General features: G+C 48.1%; 3 protein-coding genes across 3 annotated transcripts; 1 reads left to right on the forward strand and 2 right to left on the reverse strand.

Annotated features, from left to right (window-relative positions):
- Positions 1 to 4108: 4108 nt before the first annotated feature.
- LOC114909296 (macrosialin-like) lies at positions 4109 to 7872 on the reverse strand. The gene is made up of 7 exons (XM_029247512.1): positions 7613 to 7872; positions 5734 to 6542; positions 5297 to 5416; positions 5121 to 5190; positions 4759 to 4935; positions 4500 to 4635; positions 4109 to 4393 (listed from the first exon to the last, which is right to left on the reverse strand). Exons 1-7 carry the CDS (start codon positions 7710 to 7712, stop codon positions 4333 to 4335), a joined length of 1473 nt encoding a protein of 490 aa, XP_029103345.1. The 5' UTR covers positions 7713 to 7872; the 3' UTR covers positions 4109 to 4332.
- Positions 7873 to 16298: 8426 nt separating this feature from the next.
- Positions 16299 to 20095, reverse strand: LOC114909278 (macrosialin-like). Its single transcript, XM_029247442.1, has 7 exons — positions 19800 to 20095; positions 17924 to 18732; positions 17487 to 17606; positions 17311 to 17380; positions 16949 to 17125; positions 16690 to 16825; positions 16299 to 16583 (listed from the first exon to the last, which is right to left on the reverse strand). The coding sequence occupies exons 1-7, from the start codon at positions 19897 to 19899 to the stop codon at positions 16523 to 16525; spliced, it is 1473 nt and encodes a 490-aa protein (XP_029103275.1). The 5' UTR covers positions 19900 to 20095; the 3' UTR covers positions 16299 to 16522.
- A 1315-nt stretch (positions 20096 to 21410) lies between these two features.
- Positions 21411 to 23410, forward strand: LOC108918668 (zinc finger protein 8). Its single transcript, XM_029247486.1, has 2 exons — positions 21411 to 22293; positions 22560 to 23410. The coding sequence occupies exons 1-2, from the start codon at positions 21675 to 21677 to the stop codon at positions 23276 to 23278; spliced, it is 1338 nt and encodes a 445-aa protein (XP_029103319.1). The 5' UTR covers positions 21411 to 21674; the 3' UTR covers positions 23279 to 23410.
- The last annotated feature ends 815 nt before the right edge of the window (positions 23411 to 24225 follow it).

The raw sequence follows: 24225 nt of genomic DNA on the forward strand, positions 1-24225 counted from the left end.
AGAATCCCCTGTGACAGGGTCAGTTTCCCTTACCTTAAAAAGACTTTCGTAAAACTCTGTAGCAACCTCAGTCATCCGGGCCGTATCCTTGACCAGCTCTCCTTGCCTAGTTCGCAAAGAAGTAAGACCCATGTCATGTTGAAAGCCCCTCGTTTTATTAAAGGAAAAGGAGGAACATTTTTCGTCTTCCTCCGGTTCTCTTATTCGGGCTCTTGCAAATCTTCTCCATTATTGTGGTGGGCATAGAGCTTTCCCAACCTTTTCTCCACTTTCCGCATAGCTCTGCGAGATCGAGCCTTCCTACGAACACAATACTGCCTAGTAATGGTTCGCACCTTCGTTTTGGTGGCTTCCCACCAATCCGAGGCAGAGCCGCAGAAAGATTTAAGCTCCTGCCATACCTTAAAATGCTCATGAAAAAGGTCCCTGTACTCTTTCTCCTTCAAAACATCCACGTCCAGTTTCCAATACCCAGGACCGTGCACCGGGGCCTCTGCGGAAGCCGTAGCCTCTACCACCAAATGATCCGTCGGCCAGTGAGGAGAGAGATGAACCCGTTTAAAAACAACAGAGTCGGAAGCTAAAATATAATCCAGGCGACTTTGTGCTCCTCGACTATTAGACCAGGTAATGCCCGGATGACTGGGGTTGCATAGTTTAAAACCATCGGGAAGGCCAAATCTGAGCATAAAATTCTTAAAATGTTTGATGCTAACATCCTCTTTACCCTCCAGATATATATTAAAATCCCCACCGATTATTAAATGTCTGTTGCAGACACAAAAGGGGGCCAACTCTTCTAAAAGAGATACGCGGGATGCGGCCTCTACCGGAGCATAGACGCACATCGCACGGATGCGCTGTTCCCTCCAGGTGGCGTCCACTCCCAATACTCTACCCTGTAGGACAGTAAACGTGCTTGCATTCTCAAAGCTTCGTTCACCAAAGAGAATGCCAACACCTGTTGAGTGGACGCCACCCACACTCCAGCATGATCTACCTCTTCTCCAACCCGAAGAGAAAGCGGCCACACCCCGCTGGTCTCGAAGGTGGACTTCCTGTAAAAAACATAACTGGAAGGCAGAGGATGCAAGCCTGTCAGACACTGCTGCTCTTTTCAAGACATTCTTCAGTCCTCTGACGTTTAAGGTTAAAATTCTGAAATCAGCCATAAAAGGGGCGAATTAAATAAATTAACCAACCATAAGAAGAAGCTTTTTGCCGCAGCTGGGCCTGGCTGCTTCCACAGTTGAGGTTTTGAACAGGGTCCATTCAGACTGCACGCCCCCTACCTCCTCCGGGACATGGGAGAAGTTCTCACGGTGGCGGGAGTTAAAATCGTTCCGGATAGGGTCCTTTGACAGTTGTTTCCGGCACACCCTCACTATGCGCTTGGGTCTACCGGGTCTGTCCGTTAGTTTTATCCCGCCATCTGATCCAGCTCACCACCAGATGGTGATCGGTTGGCAGCTCAGCACCTCTCTTTACCCAAGCGTCCAGAATATGTGGCCTCAAGTCAGATGAAACGACTACAGAGTCAATTGGTCCAAGGAGCTCTGGTATCAAGTACACTCGTGAGCATCGTTGGGTTCAAACACGGTGTTTGTTATGGCTAGCACAGAAATCCAATAACATTTCACCATTCGGGTTTAGATCGGGCAAGCTGTTCTTCTAAGGTCACTGCCAACGTGAGCGTGGAAGTCCCCCAGGACGACTATGGAGTCTGTAGGCGGGGCCCTGTCCAGAACCCTACCCACTCTCTCCAAGAAGATCCGAATACTCTGAACTGCTGTTTGGTGCATAAGCACACACAACAGTCAGTTTTCCTCTCCTGCGATCTTCTTAAGTTGCATTGAGGCGACTCTCTCGTCCGCTGGGACAAACGCCAACTGTATGGCAGCCAGCCAGGGGCTTGTGAGCATCCCCGCACCCGCCCGGCGCCTCTCAACCTGTGCAACTCCTGAGTAGGAGAGAGACCACCCCCTGTCAAGGAGTTTGGTTCCAGAGACAACACTGTGAGTGGAGGTGAGCCCAACTATATCCAGTTGGTATTTCTCAACCTCCCGCACCAGTTCCGGATCCTTTCACCCCAGTGAAGTTACATTCCGCGTGCCAAGAGCAAGTTTCTGCCGCAAGGATCCGTGACACCACGCGCCACCCTCCCCCCCTCCTTCTGCCTGAAAGGCATTGCACCCCCTGTGTTGAAGCTTGCTGGTGGTGGGCCCACGTGACCGCCCATGTTGCTTTTTCGGGCTGAGCCCAGCTGGGTTACGTGGGCTGCTCGGCCACCAAGCGCTCACCTAGGAACGCTACCCCCAGGCCTGGCTCCAGGGGTAGGTCCTGGTGACCCTATTCTGGGCAGGGTAAACGTTGTTTTCTTTTTTCACGGGGATTTTTTGATCGTGTTGGTCTTGATCTTCACTCCAGACGTGTTCGCCATAGGAGACGCTACCATGCTCCCGGTGATATAGCTCTGGAGATCCCTAGATCGCACAAGCCCTTCCGCCACAAGAAGGCCCCGATCCAGGAAGGGTCAGTGGTTCCACTCTGTTTTTTACTGGAATGCGGACAACTGTACAAAATTACAAAATACCCACTTCCATGTGATACAGGAGGAAAAAGCTGGAGAGAAATGAATCAAAGCAGCATGGAAAATATTTCTGTTTTCCTGTACCTGGAGTTCGGCGCGTCAATGGAGAGACACAGCTACGAATTATTGTGAATTATCGATGGAGCGCCCGCTCTTCAGCACGACCGTGTGCGTTTGTGTGTCACACCAACTGGAGGAGAAATGTTGTGTAACTGCACTTCATGTGTTATTGCAGAAATGGGAAACACTCAGCAGAGAGCAGCGTAGGCTGCTGGGTTTGATGGCCCGCAATCACCTTACAAAATAATCACTATAACCATCATCATCAGCAGCGAGAGAATCTCTCACACACACACACACACACACACAACCTGTTTGCGGACGGAGGGCGATCCGTGCGGCTTAATTTAGGGTAAGAGGTGACGGAAGAGAGAAGCATGAGGCCGGCTATTTTTACTGTAAGGGTTAGTTTGTACTCTGCTGAAGTCACACAGCCTTCGGGTGCTCAGATGGTCCCCAGCACTGTCTCACACATCTACTGTTTCTGCATGTGCAAATCCCCACACAGTGAAAGAAACTGGTCTCACAAGCAGGTCTGTATTGCATGGGGAGGGAGTTTGGCTGGTCGAAGATACAGGAGGGTGAGATCACAAGGCAGCACATCCATCCCTGGACAGAAGCAGAGGACCGTCTACGAACGGGAGGAGCTCGGACACATTTGGCTTGTCTAGTGACAAGGTCTATTATCCTCCCTTTTTTTTTTTTTTGAAGGGGGGACTTTGAGGTCAGGGTTCCTTAGAAACCTGACCCGGAACCTGCACCTGCAGCAGAAGGGTTCAGCAGTCTCCTCTGTACAAAGCCAGGATATTGCCCCCATCCTTAGAGATGCAACTTCCCTTCTCCCCTACCAAACTGGTATGCGCTACTTGCCAACTTCACTCTAGTAAGGGGGCATAGGCTGCCTAGCAATTGCATGCTGGCAGAGGGGCTCAGAAACTTAATCATGCAAATAACCAAGTTTGTACAGCAAGAGGGCCGCATGTGCAAATCCTCACAAGCAGGTATGTAAAGGGTTAACACCTGTACCATCTACCACCAGTAGGTAGTCCCCCAAGTTTGTAGCACCCTTGCGCGAACTATGCAGGAACCATGACCAATGTGGGAGATGGTCTTTCCCCATCTACCTCCTCCCTTACACCCACACAGGTGGGGGTAACCCCTTTTCCCCCTAATCTAATACAAGTAGGAAGTAAGCAGGCCAGTTTACACCTATTGGTATCTCAGCAGCTAAAGGGTTCGTGTAGTGCACCTGTCTTAAGGGGAACGTGGTATTGCCATTAACCTTGCTTTTACACCAATACTTCCAAAGTTAAAACAACCCCTGTTGGAAGAACAGCAACTGAACTACAGCCACCTTTTGGTGGCTACTAAAAGCCTATACATGCTGTCTGTCTATCACAGGAGAACTGTTGTAGATTAGATTTGTTCTTGGCTGGATTAGCAATACTGCTCATGTCAGAAGAAGAAAGCCATATTAAGTCATGTGGCAAGTTGTATTTATTACAAACATGAATCATTTTACATAAAAAAAATATCTGTTTCAGTTTAACATTACATGGGAGAAGCAGCTAGTCAGGTGTTCCAGAGGAACTTCTGAATTGAGTCACTAGGTTTGAGGGTTCTTTGATTCCATCTTCAAGCATATGAAAGGCAGCAACAGCTCCTCATTCCCCACAAAGAGGTCAAATGGCCTCACCCTCATGTTCCAGAATGGCAAGGGTATCAGCAGGGTTGAGGCTCAGACTGGAAGGTAAGAGTAATTGAGAGTTTACAATGACATTATGAGTGACACCTTGGGAAAGTGCAACGCTAAATCACATGCTTGGGGGATACTCAGAGGGGCTGGTACCCCTCCAACTTCTTCCTCCTCCAGATGTAGAGGGCCACAGCAACTGCAACAATGAGGACCAGCAAGAGGAGGAGGAGGAGGATACCCAAGATCAGGGCCAAGTTGCTACTTCCTTGGTCCACAGGACAGGGGTCCGCTGCAGGGAGAACAAACATTAGTGCTCTCTTGTCACAGAGATGTTGGCTCCCAAGTCCCCCGAACATGCTGTGACCAGTTTAAGGTCAACAAAAACTGGGCCACAATGTCAGCAGTGACCTACCAGGACCAAAGGCAGGTCCTGTGAAGTCCAATGCCTGAATCCTTTGTTGGAAGACTTCCAGGGAAAGTTTCCGGCCCATTGAGACGGACTGCTGGTTACAGGCATACGAGTGGCACAGCTGGGCACTGAAGAGCTGTACAGATTCATTCTTGGCTGTGTAAGTTCTCTTTTTAGGGTCTGTAAGGCAGAAAAAGCCACCTCTGCATTTTAACCTGCTTGCACAGGAATTTGTAACCAGAGCGAGTCAGTCTCATGAATGAGATCAGAAGTTACTCAATGAGTGACAGAATAGATTTAAGCACATGTTGAGACATTTTAAATTAGAAAACTGCACTTCCAGGAACAGTCCTAGGAGACCTTACCTGCATTTGGAAATGAGTAGGTCACAAAAAAGGCAATAGTGCTCACATACACAGTGTTGGTGGTGGTGTTCTGGAACACATTGAAAGAACCAAAATCCAGTTACTTCAATGCAAGTTAACGGCATATATTAAACCACCTCAAATTTTACATCACCCCCTTCCCCACGGGCACAAACCTTCTGAAAACGAAAGAATATAACCCCTTCGTCAAACTTGAGGTGGAGTGTTGCTGTGGTCTCACCACAGCCTCCCACAGCAACTGTGCGGGAAGGCTGGATTGTGAAGATTCCCTCAGACTGAAAGTGAGAGAAGGAAGCAGCAAGGTCTGACAGAGGCAGCATCTTCACATACAGGATCAACGGTATCTTACCATTATGTAAAAAGGTGTTCTGAACACCTCTATGTTAACCAAGAGGAGTTGAGCATGGTGGTCCTTATAGCTTGTAGGATAAGCATTTTCATCATGAATACTAAGTGTTATCAAATCACTCAAGGTTTTGCAGCAATCTTTTCAGCTAGAAAAGATTAGGAAATTACTACAAAGAAACCAAGGACCAGTTCAATATGAAGCAAAATGGGTGCCTGGGTCCCCCAGAGGAGGGCCTTTACATACCTCATTCTTGAAAATGGTGCGGTAGGTCACCCTTATTTGTAGGGCCATCTCTGCCTTGACACACAATATGCCACCTTTCCTCTCAATGGTGTAGTTGCCCACCACCAGCTCGGGTGGTGTCGGGCCAGCAGCTGGGGTGGTGGTAGCCATAGTGGAATAAGCAGTCTTTGTGATGCTAGGTGCCCGTGTACCAGTGGTAAACCCAGTTATGGTGGTAGCATGACCTTCTGTAAGGATTGTGGAAGCAGTCTCTGCTGTAGAAGACAGCACCTTTGATGGGGTTGTCTCCATGGGAGTTGACTTTGTAGGGAGGGCCTCAGTCACCACAGCGGTGGTTGAAGCATTCATGGTTGTAGGTACCTCTGTTAGGGTGGTAGATGATGCACTAGCGAATGCCCCTGCGGTGACCGTGGAAGCCATTTGGCTCGTCTCCGTAGTTGTAGAAGCCAACTCCTCCCAAGGGTAGGGAAATTTTGAGGAGACTGGCCCCTCCATGGTAGAGGTACTCTCTTCAGTGGTAGAAGACCATTCTTCCCAAGTGTAGCCCATCTTTGTTGCAGATGTTTGCTCCTCTGAACCAGAGGCAGTTTCCACAGTAGAGGAAGCAAAGTCTTTCCAATTGTAAGCGCCATCTTCCATTGTTGAAGAAAGATCTGATACAGTGGTCGTCTTCATAGTAGACGCCGTTTCAGGGATAGACGTGACACCCCCAAAAACTGGCCTGTGACCATATGGCAAGGTATACAGGTATGGTGCAGTTGTTGGCATTGTGAGACGTATAGCTGTTCTCTTCTGAGAGAGAGAGATGGCTGGAGGGAGAAACAGTGGGATCTGTTTAGTCATAGTTCTGACCCAGAGTATAGCCAAGCATTAGCTAGAGCGCTAATCACCATACTAAAAAGGTGAATCTTGAAATAGCTCGTAGTGTTAGAGCTGCCTTCAGGTCCAAATCCTGCTTTTAGCTGTACCAGTACCTTCATATAAGGGACATACCCTTAATTGTGCCAGTAGAAGGTACCCAGCTGTATAGATGGGTAAATTTGAACATTGCAAGTTGGAGAAACTGCTAGATGAGCACATATGGTTGCCAGGTTCCTTCACCAGGTCACATGGTGGTATGAGGCTTTAAACTTTGCCAGTTTGACTCCAGGCAGTCACAGCTGGCTAGCTGTCTTACTAGAACTATCCCACACATTGATTTGTATGTTTGAAATTACTAGTCACAAAAAACCTATTCCATTAGAGGCCTGGTCACAGTTTGATGTATTTGGAAGGTAAATACATGTCATTGTTAAATGGTGACTTGTGGCTCAGAAATGCTACTTCCCCCCCTTAGGGGGGGGGGGGTTACCTCATGAGCCAATTCAGAAACAAGTTATACAAGGCAAGCCTGTATCTGCACAGGCAATTACCATTACCTGTGTCATACTAGACTCATTAGACATGAGCAGCTATAAGGTTGAGCTTCCAACTGCTACCAAATGGTGGCATTTAGTACCATTTCACCAGGTGAATACCACTTCTAGCCAAATTTGCACAAGATCATACAATTAAGTGCAATACTTAATCCCTGTAATAGGGAAAAGCCAAGAACTGTGGTAGTCAAAGTTCTACTTCTTAAGGTAGTGCTTAATGGTTGCATCAAGTTGTGACTCAGAATTTGACCATCCCTCCTCCCCAGTCAAAGATCAAACCTGAATCCAGCCCACTTCAGAAATACCATTTACTATACACCATCCACCACAAAATTATAGTGAACTGCAAGGCCATGATACTTGGCATTCTGAGAATGAAGATATTTCAAAAAACTCTTTAATGGTTAAAGCAAGCTCCTATTGAATGCACTGGTGTTCTTGAGACAAAGTGAGAAAACGCTCACCTATGACCAAGGACAGGGCCAAAGCCATTGTGAGCAGACGCAGCCTGGTTCTCCTCATGGTGACCATGGGTCCTCCAAACAAGACACTGATGATGTCCATCAAGGGCCTCAAATCAGCATTAAGTACTCCAGGGACCGACCCCGCTCACTGCATACAAAACACAAGGGAGCAGCTGCACCAGTCAACCTGCTCCTCACCACGGGCTGCTTCCCGTACACTAGACAGTTGTCAGTCATTCATCCCGCGCGGCCTTTTAACTGATCGCTGGCTCGTGAAGGACGCACGCGACGGGGGCGTTCCGTTACGGAGGGACCCGCCCACAACATCTAAATATGGTCAATCCAGGGCGGCGCTCATTAACGGAGGACAAAGTCTCAATTTACGGTATTTAGCCTAGGGAACTGAAATCCCAGGGTAAAAACTGCTAATTGACTATAGGATAGATTAAGTGGACCGACGCAAATTGTATCATGAGTCGTGTAATATTTATTCTGTTTATCAGTTTTATTGGAAATTTTGTCTTTTTTACTTGCATTAATTTTAATAAAGATGGAAAAATCAGATATTATTATTATTATTATTATTATTATTATTATTTACAGCGGTCATTAAAAAATAGAAAGCTAGCTCAAACATTTAAATTAACCGGCTTTCGCAGATTCACGCTCGCTGTATAGTTTATACTAGCCAAAATACGTGCGGATAAATGTTTCAAAAGTTTCGAAAATTTAATTTGATTGCCATTTAAAGACTTAATTCTGTCGATCGATGCGACATGATTTTTTGACGCTTATAATTATTTACAGCAATAGCCACACAACTTATATATATATGGAAATATGGTATTCCATTGCTCGTAGCGAATATAGTCAGAGCTGGAGTCTGAGAAGAGCGTTTTAAAGTATGGACATAGATAGACCCTCACTTCGTCATTCTCTAAATTTACTGGAATCCTCTGCTGTAGTATTGCCTGTGCAGCAAGGGACTGCCCTGAACTACTTAGTTATAGTTACACGGCTGTATAAATGAGCAATTAATTGGAATTAGCTCGGTATACAAACATACCATTGTGTTTGTAAATCGCTAAGTTAGAGGAGAAAATCGTCAGCTAAATGAATGCAATTTGAGATGATGCGGTTCTGATAACTTACATTTGTTCATTTAAGATAATGATCCCTTTCCCCCCCCCCCGCGCCCCGTCAAAGCGACTTACAGTATTACGGTTACACTTATTTACCAGTTTAATACGGGTGACTAATTTTTATTGCAGCAGGAGTTAGGAAAGTACCTTGCTCGAGTACTACAGTCGTGGTACAGAGTCAGAATCTGAGAGAGGAATCGAACCTACAACTTTCGGCTCTAGAGGCAGTAACTTTAACCACGATGCTAGCAGCTGTCTCGAGAACGTCCTCTTAAGATGATATACAAATTTGGAATGTTACATTTAGACAGTAGGAAGCAAAAAAATCAAGTTAGCCACGTTTACAGTTGCTCGGCTATTGGCGAATGTGACATGAGCGTGAAAACTACAAATCCCACAATTACCATGTCTTTGACTGTATTACACGTTAAACCCTGAGACAGTTGAAAAGCGTCATAACAGCGCGACAGACGGACAGGGAGCAGTGTGGCAAGACGCTTAACAGAGGCAGGGGGTGATGTGAATATTATTGGTTTACAGCCGCTGACATTCAGAAATAAACATGTGATGCTGATAAATAACTGAGGCGTAACTTGTCACATGCTGTAAATGTAGTAGGCCGCTGTTATATACATTCGTGTGGATAACGAGCTAAAGAAGAGCAAGAGAGGCTGCTACTACTACTAGACTAGACTAGGCGGAGGTCTCTTGAGCCGCACGCGAGTCTCGTCTCGGTGAAACGAGTCAGGACATGTCATCATCGTGACATGGACTCCAGCGTGGCCTTCCTCAAGTACGAGCTGGTCTCCACCATCGAGCAAACGGTGCGCTGCGTCGTGGTCGTGAAGACCGTGCCTCGGGCGGGGGACGCCGGCACGGGACACGGGTGGTGGCGCACGTGGCCAAGCTGAAGCTGCAGGCGATGTGTCACGGACGTGTTTTGTAGAAGAGTGTCTGCCCCATGCTAAGTTGATCGAGGATTTACATCGTTTGATTTCGTAGGACACTGACTGACTGTTTCTGCGTTGTTGTGTGTTATGCTGTGTATAATGTATGTTTTCAACCAAAAAAAGTGTTGTCTTGTAATGTTTAGACTTTGGTGACGGAGATCTACAGTAGCATGACGATGATGACCTTGACTTTCAACGGCTGTCCTATTAGCCCATTATAATAATAACAATTATTTCCATAATTACCCAACTTTTGGTCATCACGCCTAAGGCAGAGCGCCCATCAGTGGTACAGCATCGGTCGTCCGGTACCGCTGCCAAACCTTTTCTTATTTGGGTTTCGCTCTTGTTTGTCAGTCCGGCGGTGACTGCCTTTTGTTTACGATTCCCTTCAAGTGACTTATGTAAAATTTCCAGCAAGCAAAAAAGTAAGTGTTGTGGTGGTAGAGAAAAGTATAACTAAAACAGAGAAGCAGATCTGGAAATGCAAGTGAAAACAATAAAATGCATGGCATGAAAATACAATTATAATACTGCATTAAATTTACATTGTAGCATGAATAATATGTGAAATTAGTGAAAAAAACAAAGCCCTGTTATACAGTGTAACACCTGAGCATGTTGATTGTTTATATTGTAGACACTCATAGTTTATACAGTACAGTTACAGTTCAGAGTCACCCTGTAAGGAGGGAGGGCAAGTCCTACGCCACGTCTCACCCGAATCTGGTTCCTCAGCTGCTCGGCCTCCTGCCGCAGCTGCTCCAGTTCGCTCATCGTGCACCGGGTTGGGAAAGAGGCAACCTGGGGGGTCAAGAGGGACGCGCAGGCGGTCATCACACCACCCACTTGTTCCTCTTTCAAAACGGTATAACATTAGACAGAAATGTGTGTCCGACATGACAGCAGGGGGCGATTTCTGATTTCAGTGGTCACCCCCAGCCCACGGATCAGTAAGTCAATGGGACAGGGGCTCGCAGATCTAAACAACGGGTAAACGATAATGTATCAGCAGGGCTACACTTCCAAAGCCAGGTGTCTCATGGGGGCGTCACCCAAAAGACAATTCGGGCCCAAATGTCTTCCCCGAGGCCCAACATCGCTTGCGTTCCCGTCCTCTCCAACAAAGCGTCATATAACACTTTGTGCTTGAGGAAGGCATTTGCGTAAGCGTCTGCCAGACGGGAACAGTGCTGCACGAAAAAGAGGCAATCCAATTTTAAGGGGAGGTCAGGGACCGCCCCCCCCCTTCCGCCCATGTGCTTCCCTAGGTACATCACCTCCCTCCTCACAAACTCATGCTTCCCAACCCATACCAAGCCGAACACGTCTTTCACAAACCCTTTCCTTAAATTGCGAGGCGTGGGGTAGACATGAGCCAAATAAAGTAAGGACAAGGACCTTGCCTTCCACAGCCCCATCTTCCGCCTAGCTATCGCAAGACGCTCCTCCCAGTTGACCCGGGCCGCTCCTTTTGAAAGAAAACTCACACCCGGCACAAAGTGAGAGACCACCAAAGGTGTCTTTTCGCGCTCCCCAGAATCCGAAGTACTTTACCTCTGTCTTCCTGAGGTTGAGCGCCGAACCCGAGGCCCTACCGAACGTCTGAGTCAGGCGCAACGCCTGGGCGAGTGAGCGGTCGGAACATGCAAACAGGACTGTGTCACCTGCGTACTGGGCCAACTTAACAGTCCTACCCCCGCCTCCCGGAATGAGCAACCCATCTATTCCCGGGTGGGCCCGAATTGCTGCCGCCAACGGCTCCACGTACAAGACGTAGAGGAGGGGAGACAGCGGACACCCCTGTCTGACCCCACTCGTCTGGGGCAACCACTCCCCGAGAGAGCCGCTGATAAGAACTCGGCGACCAACCTCGTTATAGAGTGTTCGGACCCACCCGAGAAAGGTGGGGCCCAATCCCAACCTGCCCAAAACGTTAAACATGAAAGTATGGTCCACCCGATCAAACGCCTTCTCCCGGTCCAGGCTGACCAGCGCTAGGGGAATTCTTCGGTCCTCCACCCAGGCGATCGCGTCTCTAATGAGATGTAAATTCCAGACTGCCGAGCGCCCGGGAACCCCGCACGTCTGGTCTTCGTGGACCAGGAGAGGGTCATAACCTTCCTCAGACGCTGGGTTAGGATTTTAGCGATTAGCTTTACGTCAACACAGAGCATGGTCAGGGGCCTCCAGTTGCTCAGATCGGCTCTATCGCCTTTCTTATGCAACGAGGATAATACCCCCGACCTCATGCTGTCCGTTAGCTTACCTCGGGTCAGTACTTCTTCCACAACCTCAAGGAAGACAGGGCCCAGGACATCCCAAAATGTGGAATAAAATTCCACCGGCAGGCCGTCCAAGCCTGGGACTTTCCTCCGGTTCATTCTGGAGAGCGCCTCAGACAGTTCCCCCAGAGTGATGGGTGCCTCTGGGCAAGCCCGGGAATCGGAATCGGCCGGGGGGGGTCGGCTGCAAATGCTGTGAAAAAGAATCCCCTGTGACAGGGTCAGTTTCCCTTACCTTAAAAAGACTTTCGTAAAACTCTGTAGCAACCTCAGTCATCCGGGCCGTATCCTTGACCAGCTCTCCTTGCCTAGTTCGCAAAGAAGTAAGACCCATGTCATGTTGAAAGCCCCTCGTTTTATTAAAGGAAAAGGAGGAACATTTTTCGTCTTCCTCCGGTTCTCTTATTCGGGCTCTTGCAAATCTTCTCCATTATTGTGGTGGGCATAGAGCTTTCCCAACCTTTTCTCCACTTTCCGCATAGCTCTGCGAGATCGAGCCTTCCTACGAACACAATACTGCCTAGTAATGGTTCGCACCTTCGTTTTGGTGGCTTCCCACCAATCCGAGGCAGAGCCGCAGAAAGATTTAAGCTCCTGCCATACCTTAAAATGCTCATGAAAAAGGTCCCTGTACTCTTTCTCCTTCAAAACATCCACGTCCAGTTTCCAATACCCAGGACCGTGCAACGGGGCCTCTGCGGAAGCCGTAGCCTCTACCACCAAATGATCCGTCGGCCAGTGAGGAGAGAGATGAACCCGTTTAAAAACAACAGAGTCGGAAGCTAAAATATAATCCAGGCGACTTTGTGCTCCTCTACTATTAGACCAGGTAATGCCCGGATGACTGGGGTTGCATAGTTTAAAACCATCGGGAAGGCCAAATCTGAGCATAAAATTCTTAAAATGTTTGATGCTAACATCCTCTTTACCCTCCAGATATATATTAAAATCCCCACCGATTATTAAATGTCTGTTGCAGACACAAAAGGGGGCCAACTCTTCTAAAAGAGATACGCGGGATGCGGCCTCTACCGGAGCATAGACGCACATCGCACGGATGCGCTGTTCCCTCCAGGTGGCGTCCACTCCCAATACTCTACCCTGTAGGACAGTAAACGTGCTTGCATTCTCAAAGCTTCGTTCACCAAAGAGAATGCCAACACCTGTTGAGTGGACGCCACCCCCACTCCAGCATGATCTACCTCTTCTCCAACCCGAAGAGAAAGCGGCCACACCCCGCTGGTCTCGAAGGTGGACTTCCTGTAAAAAACATAACTGGAAGGCAGAGGATGCAAGCCTGTCAGACACTGCTGCTCTTTTCAAGACATTCTTCAGTCCTCTGACGTTTAAGGTTAAAATTCTGAAATCAGCCATAAAAGGGGCGAATTAAATAAATTAACCAACCATAAGAAGAAGCTTTTTGCCGCAGCTGGGCCTGGCTGCTTCCACAGTTGAGGTTTTGAACAGGGTCCATTCAGACTGCACGCCCCCTACCTCCTCCGGGACATGGGAGAAGTTCTCACGGTGGCGGGAGTTAAAATCGTTCCGGATAGGGTCCTTTGACAGTTGTTTCCGGCACACCCTCACTATGCGCTTGGGTCTACCGGGTCTGTCCGTTAGTTTTATCCCGCCATCTGATCCAGCTCACCACCAGATGGTGATCGGTTGGCAGCTCAGCACCTCTCTTTACCCAAGCGTCCAGAATATGTGGCCTCAAGTCAGATGAAACGACTACAGAGTCAATTGGTCCAAGGAGCTCTGGTATCAAGTACACTCGTGAGCATCGTTGGGTTCAAACACGGTGTTTGTTATGGCTAGCACAGAAATCCAATAACATTTCACCATTCGGGTTTAGATCGGGCAAGCTGTTCTTCTAAGGTCACTGCCAACGTGAGCGTGGAAGTCCCCCAGGACGACTATGGAGTCTGTAGGCGGGGCCCTGTCCAGAACCCTACCCACTCTCTCCAAGAAGATCCGAATACTCTGAACTGCTGTTTGGTGCATAAGCACACACAACAGTCAGTTTTCCTCTCCTGCGATCTTCTTAAGTTGCATTGAGGCGACTCTCTCGTCCGCTGGGACAAACGCCAACTGTATGGCAGCCAGCCAGGGGCTTGTGAGCATCCCCGCACCCGCCCGGCGCCTCTCAACCTGTGCAACTCCTGAGTAGGAGAGAGACCACCCCCTGTCAAGGAGTTTGGTTCCAGAGACAACACTGTGAGTGGAGGTGAGCCCAACTATATCCAGTTGGTATTTCTCAACCTCCCGCACCAGTTCCGGATCCTTTCACCCCAGTGAAGTTACATTCCGCGTGCCAAGAGCAAGTTTCTGCCGCAAGGATCCGTGACACCACGCGCCACCCTCCCCCCCTCCTTCTGCCTGAAAGGCATTGCACCCCCTGTGTTGAAGCTTGCTGGTGGTGGGCCCACGTGACCGCCCATGTTGCTTTTTCGGGCTGAGCCCAGCTGGGTTACGTGGGCTGCTCGGCCACCAAGCGCTCACCTAGGAACGCTACCCCCAGGCCTGGCTCCAGGGGTAGGTCCTGGTGACCCTATTCTGGGCAGGGTAAACGTTGTTTTCTTTTTTCACGGGGATTTTTTGATCGTGTTGGTCTTGATCTTCACTCCAGACGTGTTCGCCATAGGAGACGCTACCATGCTCCCGGTGATATAGCTCTGGAGATCCCTAGATCGCACAAGCCCTTCCGCCACAAGAAGGCCCCGATCCAGGAAGGGTCAGTGGTTCCACTCTGTTTTTTACTGGAATGCGGACAACTGTACAAAATTACAAAATACCCACTTCCATGTGATACAGGAGGAAAAAGCTGGAGAGAAATGAATCAAAGCAGCATGGAAAATATTTCTGTTTTCCTGTACCTGGAGTTCGGCGCGTCAATGGAGAGACACAGCTACGAATTATTGTGAATTATCGATGGAGCGCCCGCTCTTCAGCACGACCGTGTGCGTTTGTGTGTCACACCAACTGGAGGAGAAATGTTGTGTAACTGCACTTCATGTGTTATTGCAGAAATGGGAAACACTCAGCAGAGAGCAGCGTAGGCTGCTGGGTTTGATGGCCCGCAATCACCTTACAAAATAATCACTATAACCATCATCATCAGCAGCGAGAGAATCTCTCACACACACACACACACACACACAACCTGTTTGCGGACGGAGGGCGATCCGTGCGGCTTAATTTAGGGTAAGAGGTGACGGAAGAGAGAAGCATGAGGCCGGCTATTTTTACTGTAAGGGTTAGTTTGTACTCTGCTGAAGTCACACAGCCTTCGGGTGCTCAGATGGTCCCCAGCACTGTCTCACACATCTACTGTTTCTGCATGTGCAAATCCCCACACAGTGAAAGAAACTGGTCTCACAAGCAGGTCTGTATTGCATGGGGAGGGAGTTTGGCTGGTCGAAGATACAGGAGGGTGAGATCACAAGGCAGCACATCCATCCCTGGACAGAAGCAGAGGACCGTTTGCGAACGGGAGGAGCTCGGACACATTTGGCTTGTCTAGTGACAAGGTCTATTATCCTCCCTTTTTTTTTTTTTTGAAGGGGAACTTTGAGGTCAGGGTTCCTTAGAAACCTGACCCGGAACCTGCACCTGCAGCAGAAGGGTTCAGCAGTCTCCTCTGTACAAAGCCAGGATATTGCCCCCATCCTTAGAGATGCAACTTCCCTTCTCCCCTACCAAACTGGTATGCGCTACTTGCCAACTTCACTCTAGTAAGGGGGCATAGGCTGCCTAGCAATTGCATGCTGGCAGAGGGGCTCAGAAACTTAATCATGCAAATAACCAAGTTTGTACAGCAAGAGGGCCGCATGTGCAAATCCTCACAAGCAGGTATGTAAAGGGTTAACACCTGTACCATCTACCACCAGTAGGTAGTCCCCCAAGTTTGTAGCACCCTTGCGCGAACTATGCAGGAACCATGACCAATGTGGGAGATGGTCTTTCCCCATCTACCTCCTCCCTTACACCCACACAGGTGGGGGTAACCCCTTTTCCCCCTAATCTAATACAAGTAGGAAGTAAGCAGGCCAGTTTACACCTATTGGTATCTCAGCAGCTAAAGGGTTCGTGTAGTGCACCTGTCTTAAGGGGAACGTGGTATTGCCATTAACCTTGCTTTTACACCAATACTTCCAAAGTTAAAACAACCCCTGTTGGAAGAACAGCAACTGAACTACAGCCACCTTTTGGTGGCTACTAAAAGCCTATACATGCTGTCTGTCTATCACAGGAGAACTGTTGTAGATTAGATTTGTTCTTGGCTGGATTAGCAATACTGCTCATGTCAGAAGAAGAAAGCCATATTAAGTCATGTGGCAAGTTGTATTTATTACAAACATGAATCATTTTACATAAAAAAAATATCTGTTTCAGTTTAACATTACATGGGAGAAGCAGCTAGTCAGGTGTTCCAGAGGAACTTCTGAATTGAGTCACTAGGTTTGAGGGTTCTTTGATTCCATCTTCAAGCATATGAAAGGCAGCAACAGCTCCTCATTCCCCACAAAGAGGTCAAATGGCCTCACCCTCATGTTCCAGAATGGCAAGGGTATCAGCAGGGTTGAGGCTCAGACTGGAAGGTAAGAGTAATTGAGAGTTTACAATGACATTATGAGTGACACCTTGGGAAAGTGCAACGCTAAATCACATGCTTGGGGGATACTCAGAGGGGCTGGTACCCCTCCAACTTCTTCCTCCTCCAGATGTAGAGGGCCACAGCAACTGCAACAATGAGGACCAGCAAGAGGAGGAGGAGGAGGATACCCAAGATCAGGGCCAAGTTGCTACTTCCTTGGTCCACAGGACAGGGGTCCGCTGCAGGGAGAACAAACATTAGTGCTCTCTTGTCACAGAGATGTTGGCTCCCAAGTCCCCCGAACATGCTGTGACCAGTTTAAGGTCAACAAAAACTGGGCCACAATGTCAGCAGTGACCTACCAGGACCAAAGGCAGGTCCTGTGAAGTCCAATGCCTGAATCCTTTGTTGGAAGACTTCCAGGGAAAGTTTCCGGCCCATTGAGACGGACTGCTGGTTACAGGCATACGAGTGGCACAGCTGGGCACTGAAGAGCTGTACAGATTCATTCTTGGCTGTGTAAGTTCTCTTTTTAGGGTCTGTAAGGCAGAAAAAGCCACCTCTGCATTTTAACCTGCTTGCACAGGAATTTGTAACCAGAGCGAGTCAGTCTCATGAATGAGATCAGAAGTTACTCAATGAGTGACAGAATAGATTTAAGCACATGTTGAGACATTTTAAATTAGAAAACTGCACTTCCAGGAACAGTCCTAGGAGACCTTACCTGCATTTGGAAATGAGTAGGTCACAAAAAAGGCAATAGTGCTCACATACACAGTGTTGGTGGTGGTGTTCTGGAACACATTGAAAGAACCAAAATCCAGTTACTTCAATGCAAGTTAACGGCATATATTAAACCACCTCAAATTTTACATCACCCCCTTCCCCACGGGCACAAACCTTCTGAAAACGAAAGAATATAACCCCTTCGTCAAACTTGAGGTGGAGTGTTGCTGTGGTCTCACCACAGCCTCCCACAGCAACTGTGCGGGAAGGCTGGATTGTGAAGATTCCCTCAGACTGAAAGTGAGAGAAGGAAGCAGCAAGGTCTGACAGAGGCAGCATCTTCACATACAGGATCAACGGTATCTTACCATTATGTAAAAAGGTGTTCTGAACACCTCTATGTTAACCAAGAGGAGTTGAGCATGGTGGTCCTTATAGCTTGTAGGATAAGCATTTTCATCATGAATACTAAGTGTTATCAAATCACTCAAGGTTTTGCAGCAATCTTTTCAGCTAGAAAAGATTAGGAAATTACTACAAAGAAACCAAGGACCAGTTCAATATGAAGCAAAATGGGTGCCTGGGTCCCCCAGAGGAGGGCCTTTACATACCTCATTCTTGAAAATGGTGCGGTAGGTCACCCTTATTTGTAGGGCCATCTCTGCCTTGACACACAATATGCCACCTTTCCTCTCAATGGTGTAGTTGCCCACCACCAGCTCGGGTGGTGTCGGGCCAGCAGCTGGGGTGGTGGTAGCCATAGTGGAATAAGCAGTCTTTGTGATGCTAGGTGCCCGTGTACCAGTGGTAAACCCAGTTATGGTGGTAGCATGACCTTCTGTAAGGATTGTGGAAGCAGTCTCTGCTGTAGAAGACAGCACCTTTGATGGGGTTGTCTCCATGGGAGTTGACTTTGTAGGGAGGGCCTCAGTCACCACAGCGGTGGTTGAAGCATTCATGGTTGTAGGTACCTCTGTTAGGGTGGTAGATGATGCACTAGCGAATGCCCCTGCGGTGACCGTGGAAGCCATTTGGCTCGTCTCCGTAGTTGTAGAAGCCAACTCCTCCCAAGGGTAGGGAAATTTTGAGGAGACTGGCCCCTCCATGGTAGAGGTACTCTCTTCAGTGGTAGAAGACCATTCTTCCCAAGTGTAGCCCATCTTTGTTGCAGATGTTTGCTCCTCTGAACCAGAGGCAGTTTCCACAGTAGAGGAAGCAAAGTCTTTCCAATTGTAAGCGCCATCTTCCATTGTTGAAGAAAGATCTGATACAGTGGTCGTCTTCATAGTAGACGCTGTTTCAGGGATAGACGTGACACCCCCAAAAACTGGCCTGTGACCATATGGCAAGGTATACAGGTATGGTGCAGTTGTTGGCATTGTGAGACGTATAGCTGTTCTCTTCTGAGAGAGAGAGATGGCTGGAGGGAGAAACAGTGGGATCTGTTTAGTCATAGTTCTGACCCAGAGTATAGCCAAGCATTAGCTAGAGCGCTAATCACCATACTAAAAAGGTGAATCTTGAAATAGCTCGTAGTGTTAGAGCTGCCTTCAGGTCCAAATCCTGCTTTTAGCTGTACCAGTACCTTCATATAAGGGACATACCCTTAATTGTGCCAGTAGAAGGTACCCAGCTGTATAGATGGGTAAATTTGAACATTGCAAGTTGGAGAAACTGCTAGATGAGCACATATGGTTGCCAGGTTCCTTCACCAGGTCACATGGTGGTATGAGGCTTTAAACTTTGCCAGTTTGACTCCAGGCAGTCACAGCTGGCTAGCTGTCTTACTAGAACTATCCCACACATTGATTTGTATGTTTGAAATTACTAGTCACAAAAAACCTATTCCATTAGAGGCCTGGTCACAGTTTGATGTATTTGGAAGGTAAATACATGTCATTGTTAAATGGTGACTTGTGGCTCAGAAATGCTACTTCCCCCCCTTAGGGGGGGGGTTACCTCATGAGCCAATTCAGAAACAAGTTATACAAGGCAAGCCTGTATCTGCACAGGCAATTACCATTACCTGTGTCATACTAGACTCATTAGACATGAGCAGCTATAAGGTTGAGCTTCCAACTGCTACCAAATGGTGGCATTTAGTACCATTTCACCAGGTGAATACCACTTCTAGCCAAATTTGCACAAGATCATACAATTAAGTGCAATACTTAATCCCTGTAATAGGGAAAAGCCAAGAACTGTGGTAGTCAAAGTTCTACTTCTTAAGGTAGTGCTTAATGGTTGCATCAAGTTGTGACTCAGAATTTGACCATCCCTCCTCCCCAGTCAAAGATCAAACCTGAATCCAGCCCACTTCAGAAATACCATTTACTATACACCATCCACCACAAAATTATAGTGAACTGCAAGGCCATGATACTTGGCATTCTGAGAATGAAGATATTTCAAAAAACTCTTTAATGGTTAAAGCAAGCTCCTATTGAATGCACTGGTGTTCTTGAGACAAAGTGAGAAAACGCTCACCTATGACCAAGGACAGGGCCAAAGCCATTGTGAGCAGACGCAGCCTGGTTCTCCTCATGGTGACCATGGGTCCTCCAAACAAGACACTGATGATGTCCATCAAGGGCCTCAAATCAGCATTAAGTACTCCAGGGACCGACCCCGCTCACTGCATACAAAACACAAGGGAGCAGCTGCACCAGTCAACCTGCTCCTCACCACGGGCTGCTTCCCGTACACTAGACAGTTGTCAGTCATTCATCCCGCGCGGCCTTTTAACTGATCGCTGGCTCGTGAAGGACGCACGCGACGGGGGCGTTCCGTTACGGAGGGACCCGCCCACAACATCTAAATATGGTCAATCCAGGGCGGCGCTCATTAACGGAGGACAAAGTCTCAATTTACGGTATTTAGCCTAGGGAACTGAAATCCCAGGGTAAAAACTGCTAATTGACTATAGGATAGATTAAGTGGACCGACGCAAATTGTATCATGAGTCGTGTAATATTTATTCTGTTTATCAGTTTTATTGGAAATTTTGTCTTTTTTACTTGCATTAATTTTAATAAAGATGGAAAAATCAGATATTATTATTATTATTATTATTATTATTTACAGCGGTCATTAAAAAATAGAAAGCTAGCTCAAACATTTAAATTAACCGGCTTTCGCAGATTCACGCTCGCTGTATAGTTTATACTAGCCAAAATACGTGCGGATAAATGTTTCAAAAGTTTCGAAAATTTAATTTGGTTGCCATTTAAAGACTTAATTCTGTCGATCGATGCGACATGATTTTTTGACGCTTATAATTATTTACAGCAATAGCCACACAACTTATATATATATGGAAATATGGTATTCCATTGCTCGTAGCGAATATAGTCAGAGCTGGAGTCTGAGAAGAGCGTTTTAAAGTATGGACATAGATAGACCCTCACTTCGTCATTCTCTAAATTTACTGGAATCCTCTGCTGTAGTATTGCCTGTGCAGCAAGGGACTGCCCTGAACTACTTAGTTATAGTTACACGGCTGTATAAATGAGCAATTAATTGGAATTAGCTCGGTATACAAACATACCATTGTGTTTGTAAATCGCTAAGTTAGAGGAGAAAATCGTCAGCTAAATGAATGCAATTTGAGATGATGCGGTTCTGATAACTTACATTTGTTCATTTAAGATAATGATCCCTTTCCCCCCCCCCGCGCCCCGTCAAACCGACTTACAATATTACGGTTACACTTATTTACCAGTTTAATACGGGTGACTAATTTTTATTGCAGCAGGAGTTAGGAAAGTACCTTGCTCGAGTACTACAGTCGTGGTACAGAGTCAGAATCTGAGAGAGGAATCGAACCTACAACTTTCGGCTCTAGAGGCAGTAACTTTAACCACAATGCTAGCAGCTGTCTCGAGAACGTCCTCTTAAGATGATATACAAATTTGGAATGTTACATTTAGACAGTAGGAAGCAAAAAAATCAAGTTAGCCACGTTTACAGTTGCTCGGCTATTGGCGAATGTGACATGAGCGTGAAAACTACAAATCCCACAATTACCATGTCTTTGACTGTATTACACGTTAAACCCTGAGACAGTTGAAAAGCGTCATAACAGCGCGACAGACGGACAGGGAGCAGTGTGGCAAGACGCTTAACAGAGGCAGGGGGTGGTGTGAATATTATTGGTTTACAGCCGCTGACATTCAGAAATAAACATGTGATGCTGATAAATAACTGAGGCGTAACTTGTCACATGCTGTAAATGTAGTAGGCCGCTGTTATATACATTCGTGTGGATAAACGAGAAGAGGCTGCTACTAGCTAGGCGGAGGTCTAGTCTCTGTCTTCAGCTGCACTCCTTCGCGTCGTCTCGTGCGTCTTGGTGAATCGACCATGGACTCCAGCGTGGCCTTCCTCAAGTACGAGTTGGCCTCCACCATCGAGCAGGCTGTCCGCTGCGCCGTGGAGACAGTGCTGCGGGAGACGGCACGGGTGGTGGGCGCCAAGCTGAGCGCTGCGCATAGCGCGGCCGCCGAGTCGCACCGCGAGAACCAAAGTTTGCGCGAGCGGCTCGAGATCTCACAGAGCGAGCTCAAGGCCGTGCGCTTCTACATGTCGGCGGCCGAAAAGAACATCCAGCAGTGTCTGCTGCTGAACACTGCAGCGCCGGACGAACCGCTCCTCTTGGCGCCCCCCGGAGGCGAGTCTTCCGCCGACCCGCTGGGCAGAGGTGTGCCTCGCGGCTCCCTCAAGTCATTTCGCAGCAGCCCGTCGGGACGGAGCCACTTCCCGTCTAAGGCCTTCCCCAGCGTGGGACTCTGCCTGCCCACCGTGCAGTCGGAGCTGAGTAGGTCGGGCGCGGGTCACCGCAGACGGCTGCGCACCTCGGGGGGTCCGGACCTGCGGCCGGCCGCACACGTGGCCGAGTTGCAGGCGGAGCAGCGCGTGCAGCTGCCCGTCGATGTCGCCGACAACCACATCTATATCACGGACGACGGGGTCGCAGACAAAGGTGTGCACGCATTCCGTGTTTTCATTGTACGTCGCTTTGTAGAAGAGTGTCTGCCGCATGAATACAATTATTTACATGCTAAGTTGACCTAGGGTTTACCGCATTTGATTTCATAGGACCCCCTTTTCTGTTTTGTGTGTGATGCTGTTCTATGTTTTCAACTAATTAAAAGCGTTCTCTTGTATAAAAATGTTTAGACTTTTGGTGACAGAGAGATGGACAGTAACATGATGACTGAATGCATGCTTGTGGCTGTCACTTTTCAGAATACTCAGGGCTTCTGAGAGAGGAGGATGATGCCCAGAGGGCCCAGCCGGGGCTGGCACCTGAACCGCATCATGAAGAGTCTGAAGTCGGCAAGTTTGAGTTTGAAATGGCGGCGCCGGCAGGAGACGTGAATGAGCTGGGGCTCATACGGGTGTTGGAGGATGGCGAGGAGGTCAAGGAGGGAGCTGTTAAAATTGAAGATGACTCAGAGGAGACGACTGCAGAGTCCCTCGTTCCAGAGACATCAGCGCTGCCACGGTTGACACCGTCACCTCCTGTGGGGAGCGTCGGCCTGGGGTTCCCTCCTGTGTCGGAGGAGAGTCCAGAAGCACCCTTGGTGATGCCGCTGCCACAGCTTACTGGGGACAGTGCTGATAAGGTGCACCGCTGCAATGTGTGTGGCCGCGGTTTCCGCCGCTTCTACTGCCTAAAAACACACCAGCGGATCCACACAGGGGAGCGCCCGTACCCGTGCCGGTTCTGCGAGAAGCGCTTCCGCCACTTGGACAGCCTGCACAAACACCAGCGCATCCACACCGGGGAGCGGCCGTACCGCTGTGCGCAGTGTGGCTGCTGCTTCCGCGAACTGGGCCAGCTCAAGAAGCACCGACTGACGCACGCAGCCACCCCCCCAGCCCCTCCCGGCCTCCCGTTGCTCCCAGCAGGACCTTCGTACGCCTGGACTCATATCGGCTCTCAGTCCCTGGACTCAGCCTAAGAGTACAGTGTGCGTGGCATGGGTGCCAAATTCTAGTTTGGAAGAGCCACAGGGTATGCTGCTTATTCTAGTTTTTAATTATTTTATTGAAGTAGGCCTCATTAGTTTAAAAAAAAAAAATGTCTCAACTGGTATATTACTCGGCAGCACGGTGGCACAGCGAGTAGCGCTGCTGTCTCACACCGCCTGGGTGGTGTGAAAGAACGTGGGTTCGATCCCCGCTCAGTCTGTGTGGAGTTTGCATGTTCTCTCCATGTCTGCGTGGGTTTCCTCCCACAGTCCAAAGACATGCTGTTCAGGTTCCCCTCACTATGTGTGAGTGTCACAAGAGTGAGTGTGTTTTACTGATGCATGGATGAGTAACCCCTTGCAAGTAGTGTATCTAGCAGTGTAGTCACCTTGGTTAATAAGGTGTGGGCTAGTAACGCTACATACTGTAGTATCTGTTGTAAGTTGCTTTGGACAAAAGTGTCTAAGTGAATAAATGTAAATATTAGCAGCTGAATGAAAGATAATTCTGAGAGTACATGGAAATGTCGGCATCTGTGCTTCTGTGTGTCTGAGAAGTCCCTAGCAGTCTGAATAACTTTAAATTTTACAGTTGTGACAATTTCATGCTGAAGTGTAAATTGAAATTCATACGCCATGTTCTCACATTTTACTATTGCTTGTGGTAATATGGGAGTCCCAAACTGGTTCTGGGGAGGGCCATTAAAATACTTGCTGTAGAAGACTCCACCCTCCCTGTCGATCAACAGGCTCTGTTTGCATTTGGTTTTAAGCAATTAATTTCTTTGCGCAAAACCTGGAAACAAAGAGTGAAAGACATGCCACTGTATTAATGCTTTGTAATACAGGGGGTCAGATTCTTTTCATTCTAAAGTAATGAAAACCCCCAAATAATATCTGAAAACGTGGATTACCTGTCAACTGCCTGGCCCAAGGTG

The sequence above is a fragment of the Scleropages formosus genome, chromosome 21 (assembly GCF_900964775.1).
Source record: "Scleropages formosus chromosome 21, fSclFor1.1, whole genome shotgun sequence".
Classification (NCBI taxonomy): Eukaryota; Metazoa; Chordata; class Actinopteri; order Osteoglossiformes; family Osteoglossidae; genus Scleropages; species Scleropages formosus.

Excerpts from the sequence above, each read along its gene's own strand:
- LOC114909296 (XM_029247512.1), bottom strand. The coding sequence starts at position 7,712 with ATGGACATCATCAGTGTCTTGTTTGGAGGACCCATGGTCACCATGAGG. Across the intron at positions 5,417-5,733 it reads GCACCATTTTCAAGAATGAG|TCTGAGGGAATCTTCACAAT; the intron begins GTATGTAAAGGC and ends TCTCACTTTCAG. Across the intron at positions 4,636-4,758 it reads AGGACCTGCCTTTGGTCCTG|CGGACCCCTGTCCTGTGGAC; the intron begins GTAGGTCACTGC and ends TTCTCCCTGCAG.
- LOC114909278 (XM_029247442.1), bottom strand. The coding sequence starts at position 19,899 with ATGGACATCATCAGTGTCTTGTTTGGAGGACCCATGGTCACCATGAGG. Across the intron at positions 17,126-17,310 it reads CTACTCATTTCCAAATGCAG|ACCCTAAAAAGAGAACTTAC; the intron begins GTAAGGTCTCCT and ends TCTGCCTTACAG. Across the intron at positions 16,826-16,948 it reads AGGACCTGCCTTTGGTCCTG|CGGACCCCTGTCCTGTGGAC; the intron begins GTAGGTCACTGC and ends TTCTCCCTGCAG.
- LOC108918668 (XM_029247486.1), top strand. The coding sequence starts at position 21,675 with ATGGACTCCAGCGTGGCCTTCCTCAAGTACGAGTTGGCCTCCACCATC. Across the intron at positions 22,294-22,559 it reads CGACGGGGTCGCAGACAAAG|AATACTCAGGGCTTCTGAGA; the intron begins GTGTGCACGCAT and ends GTCACTTTTCAG.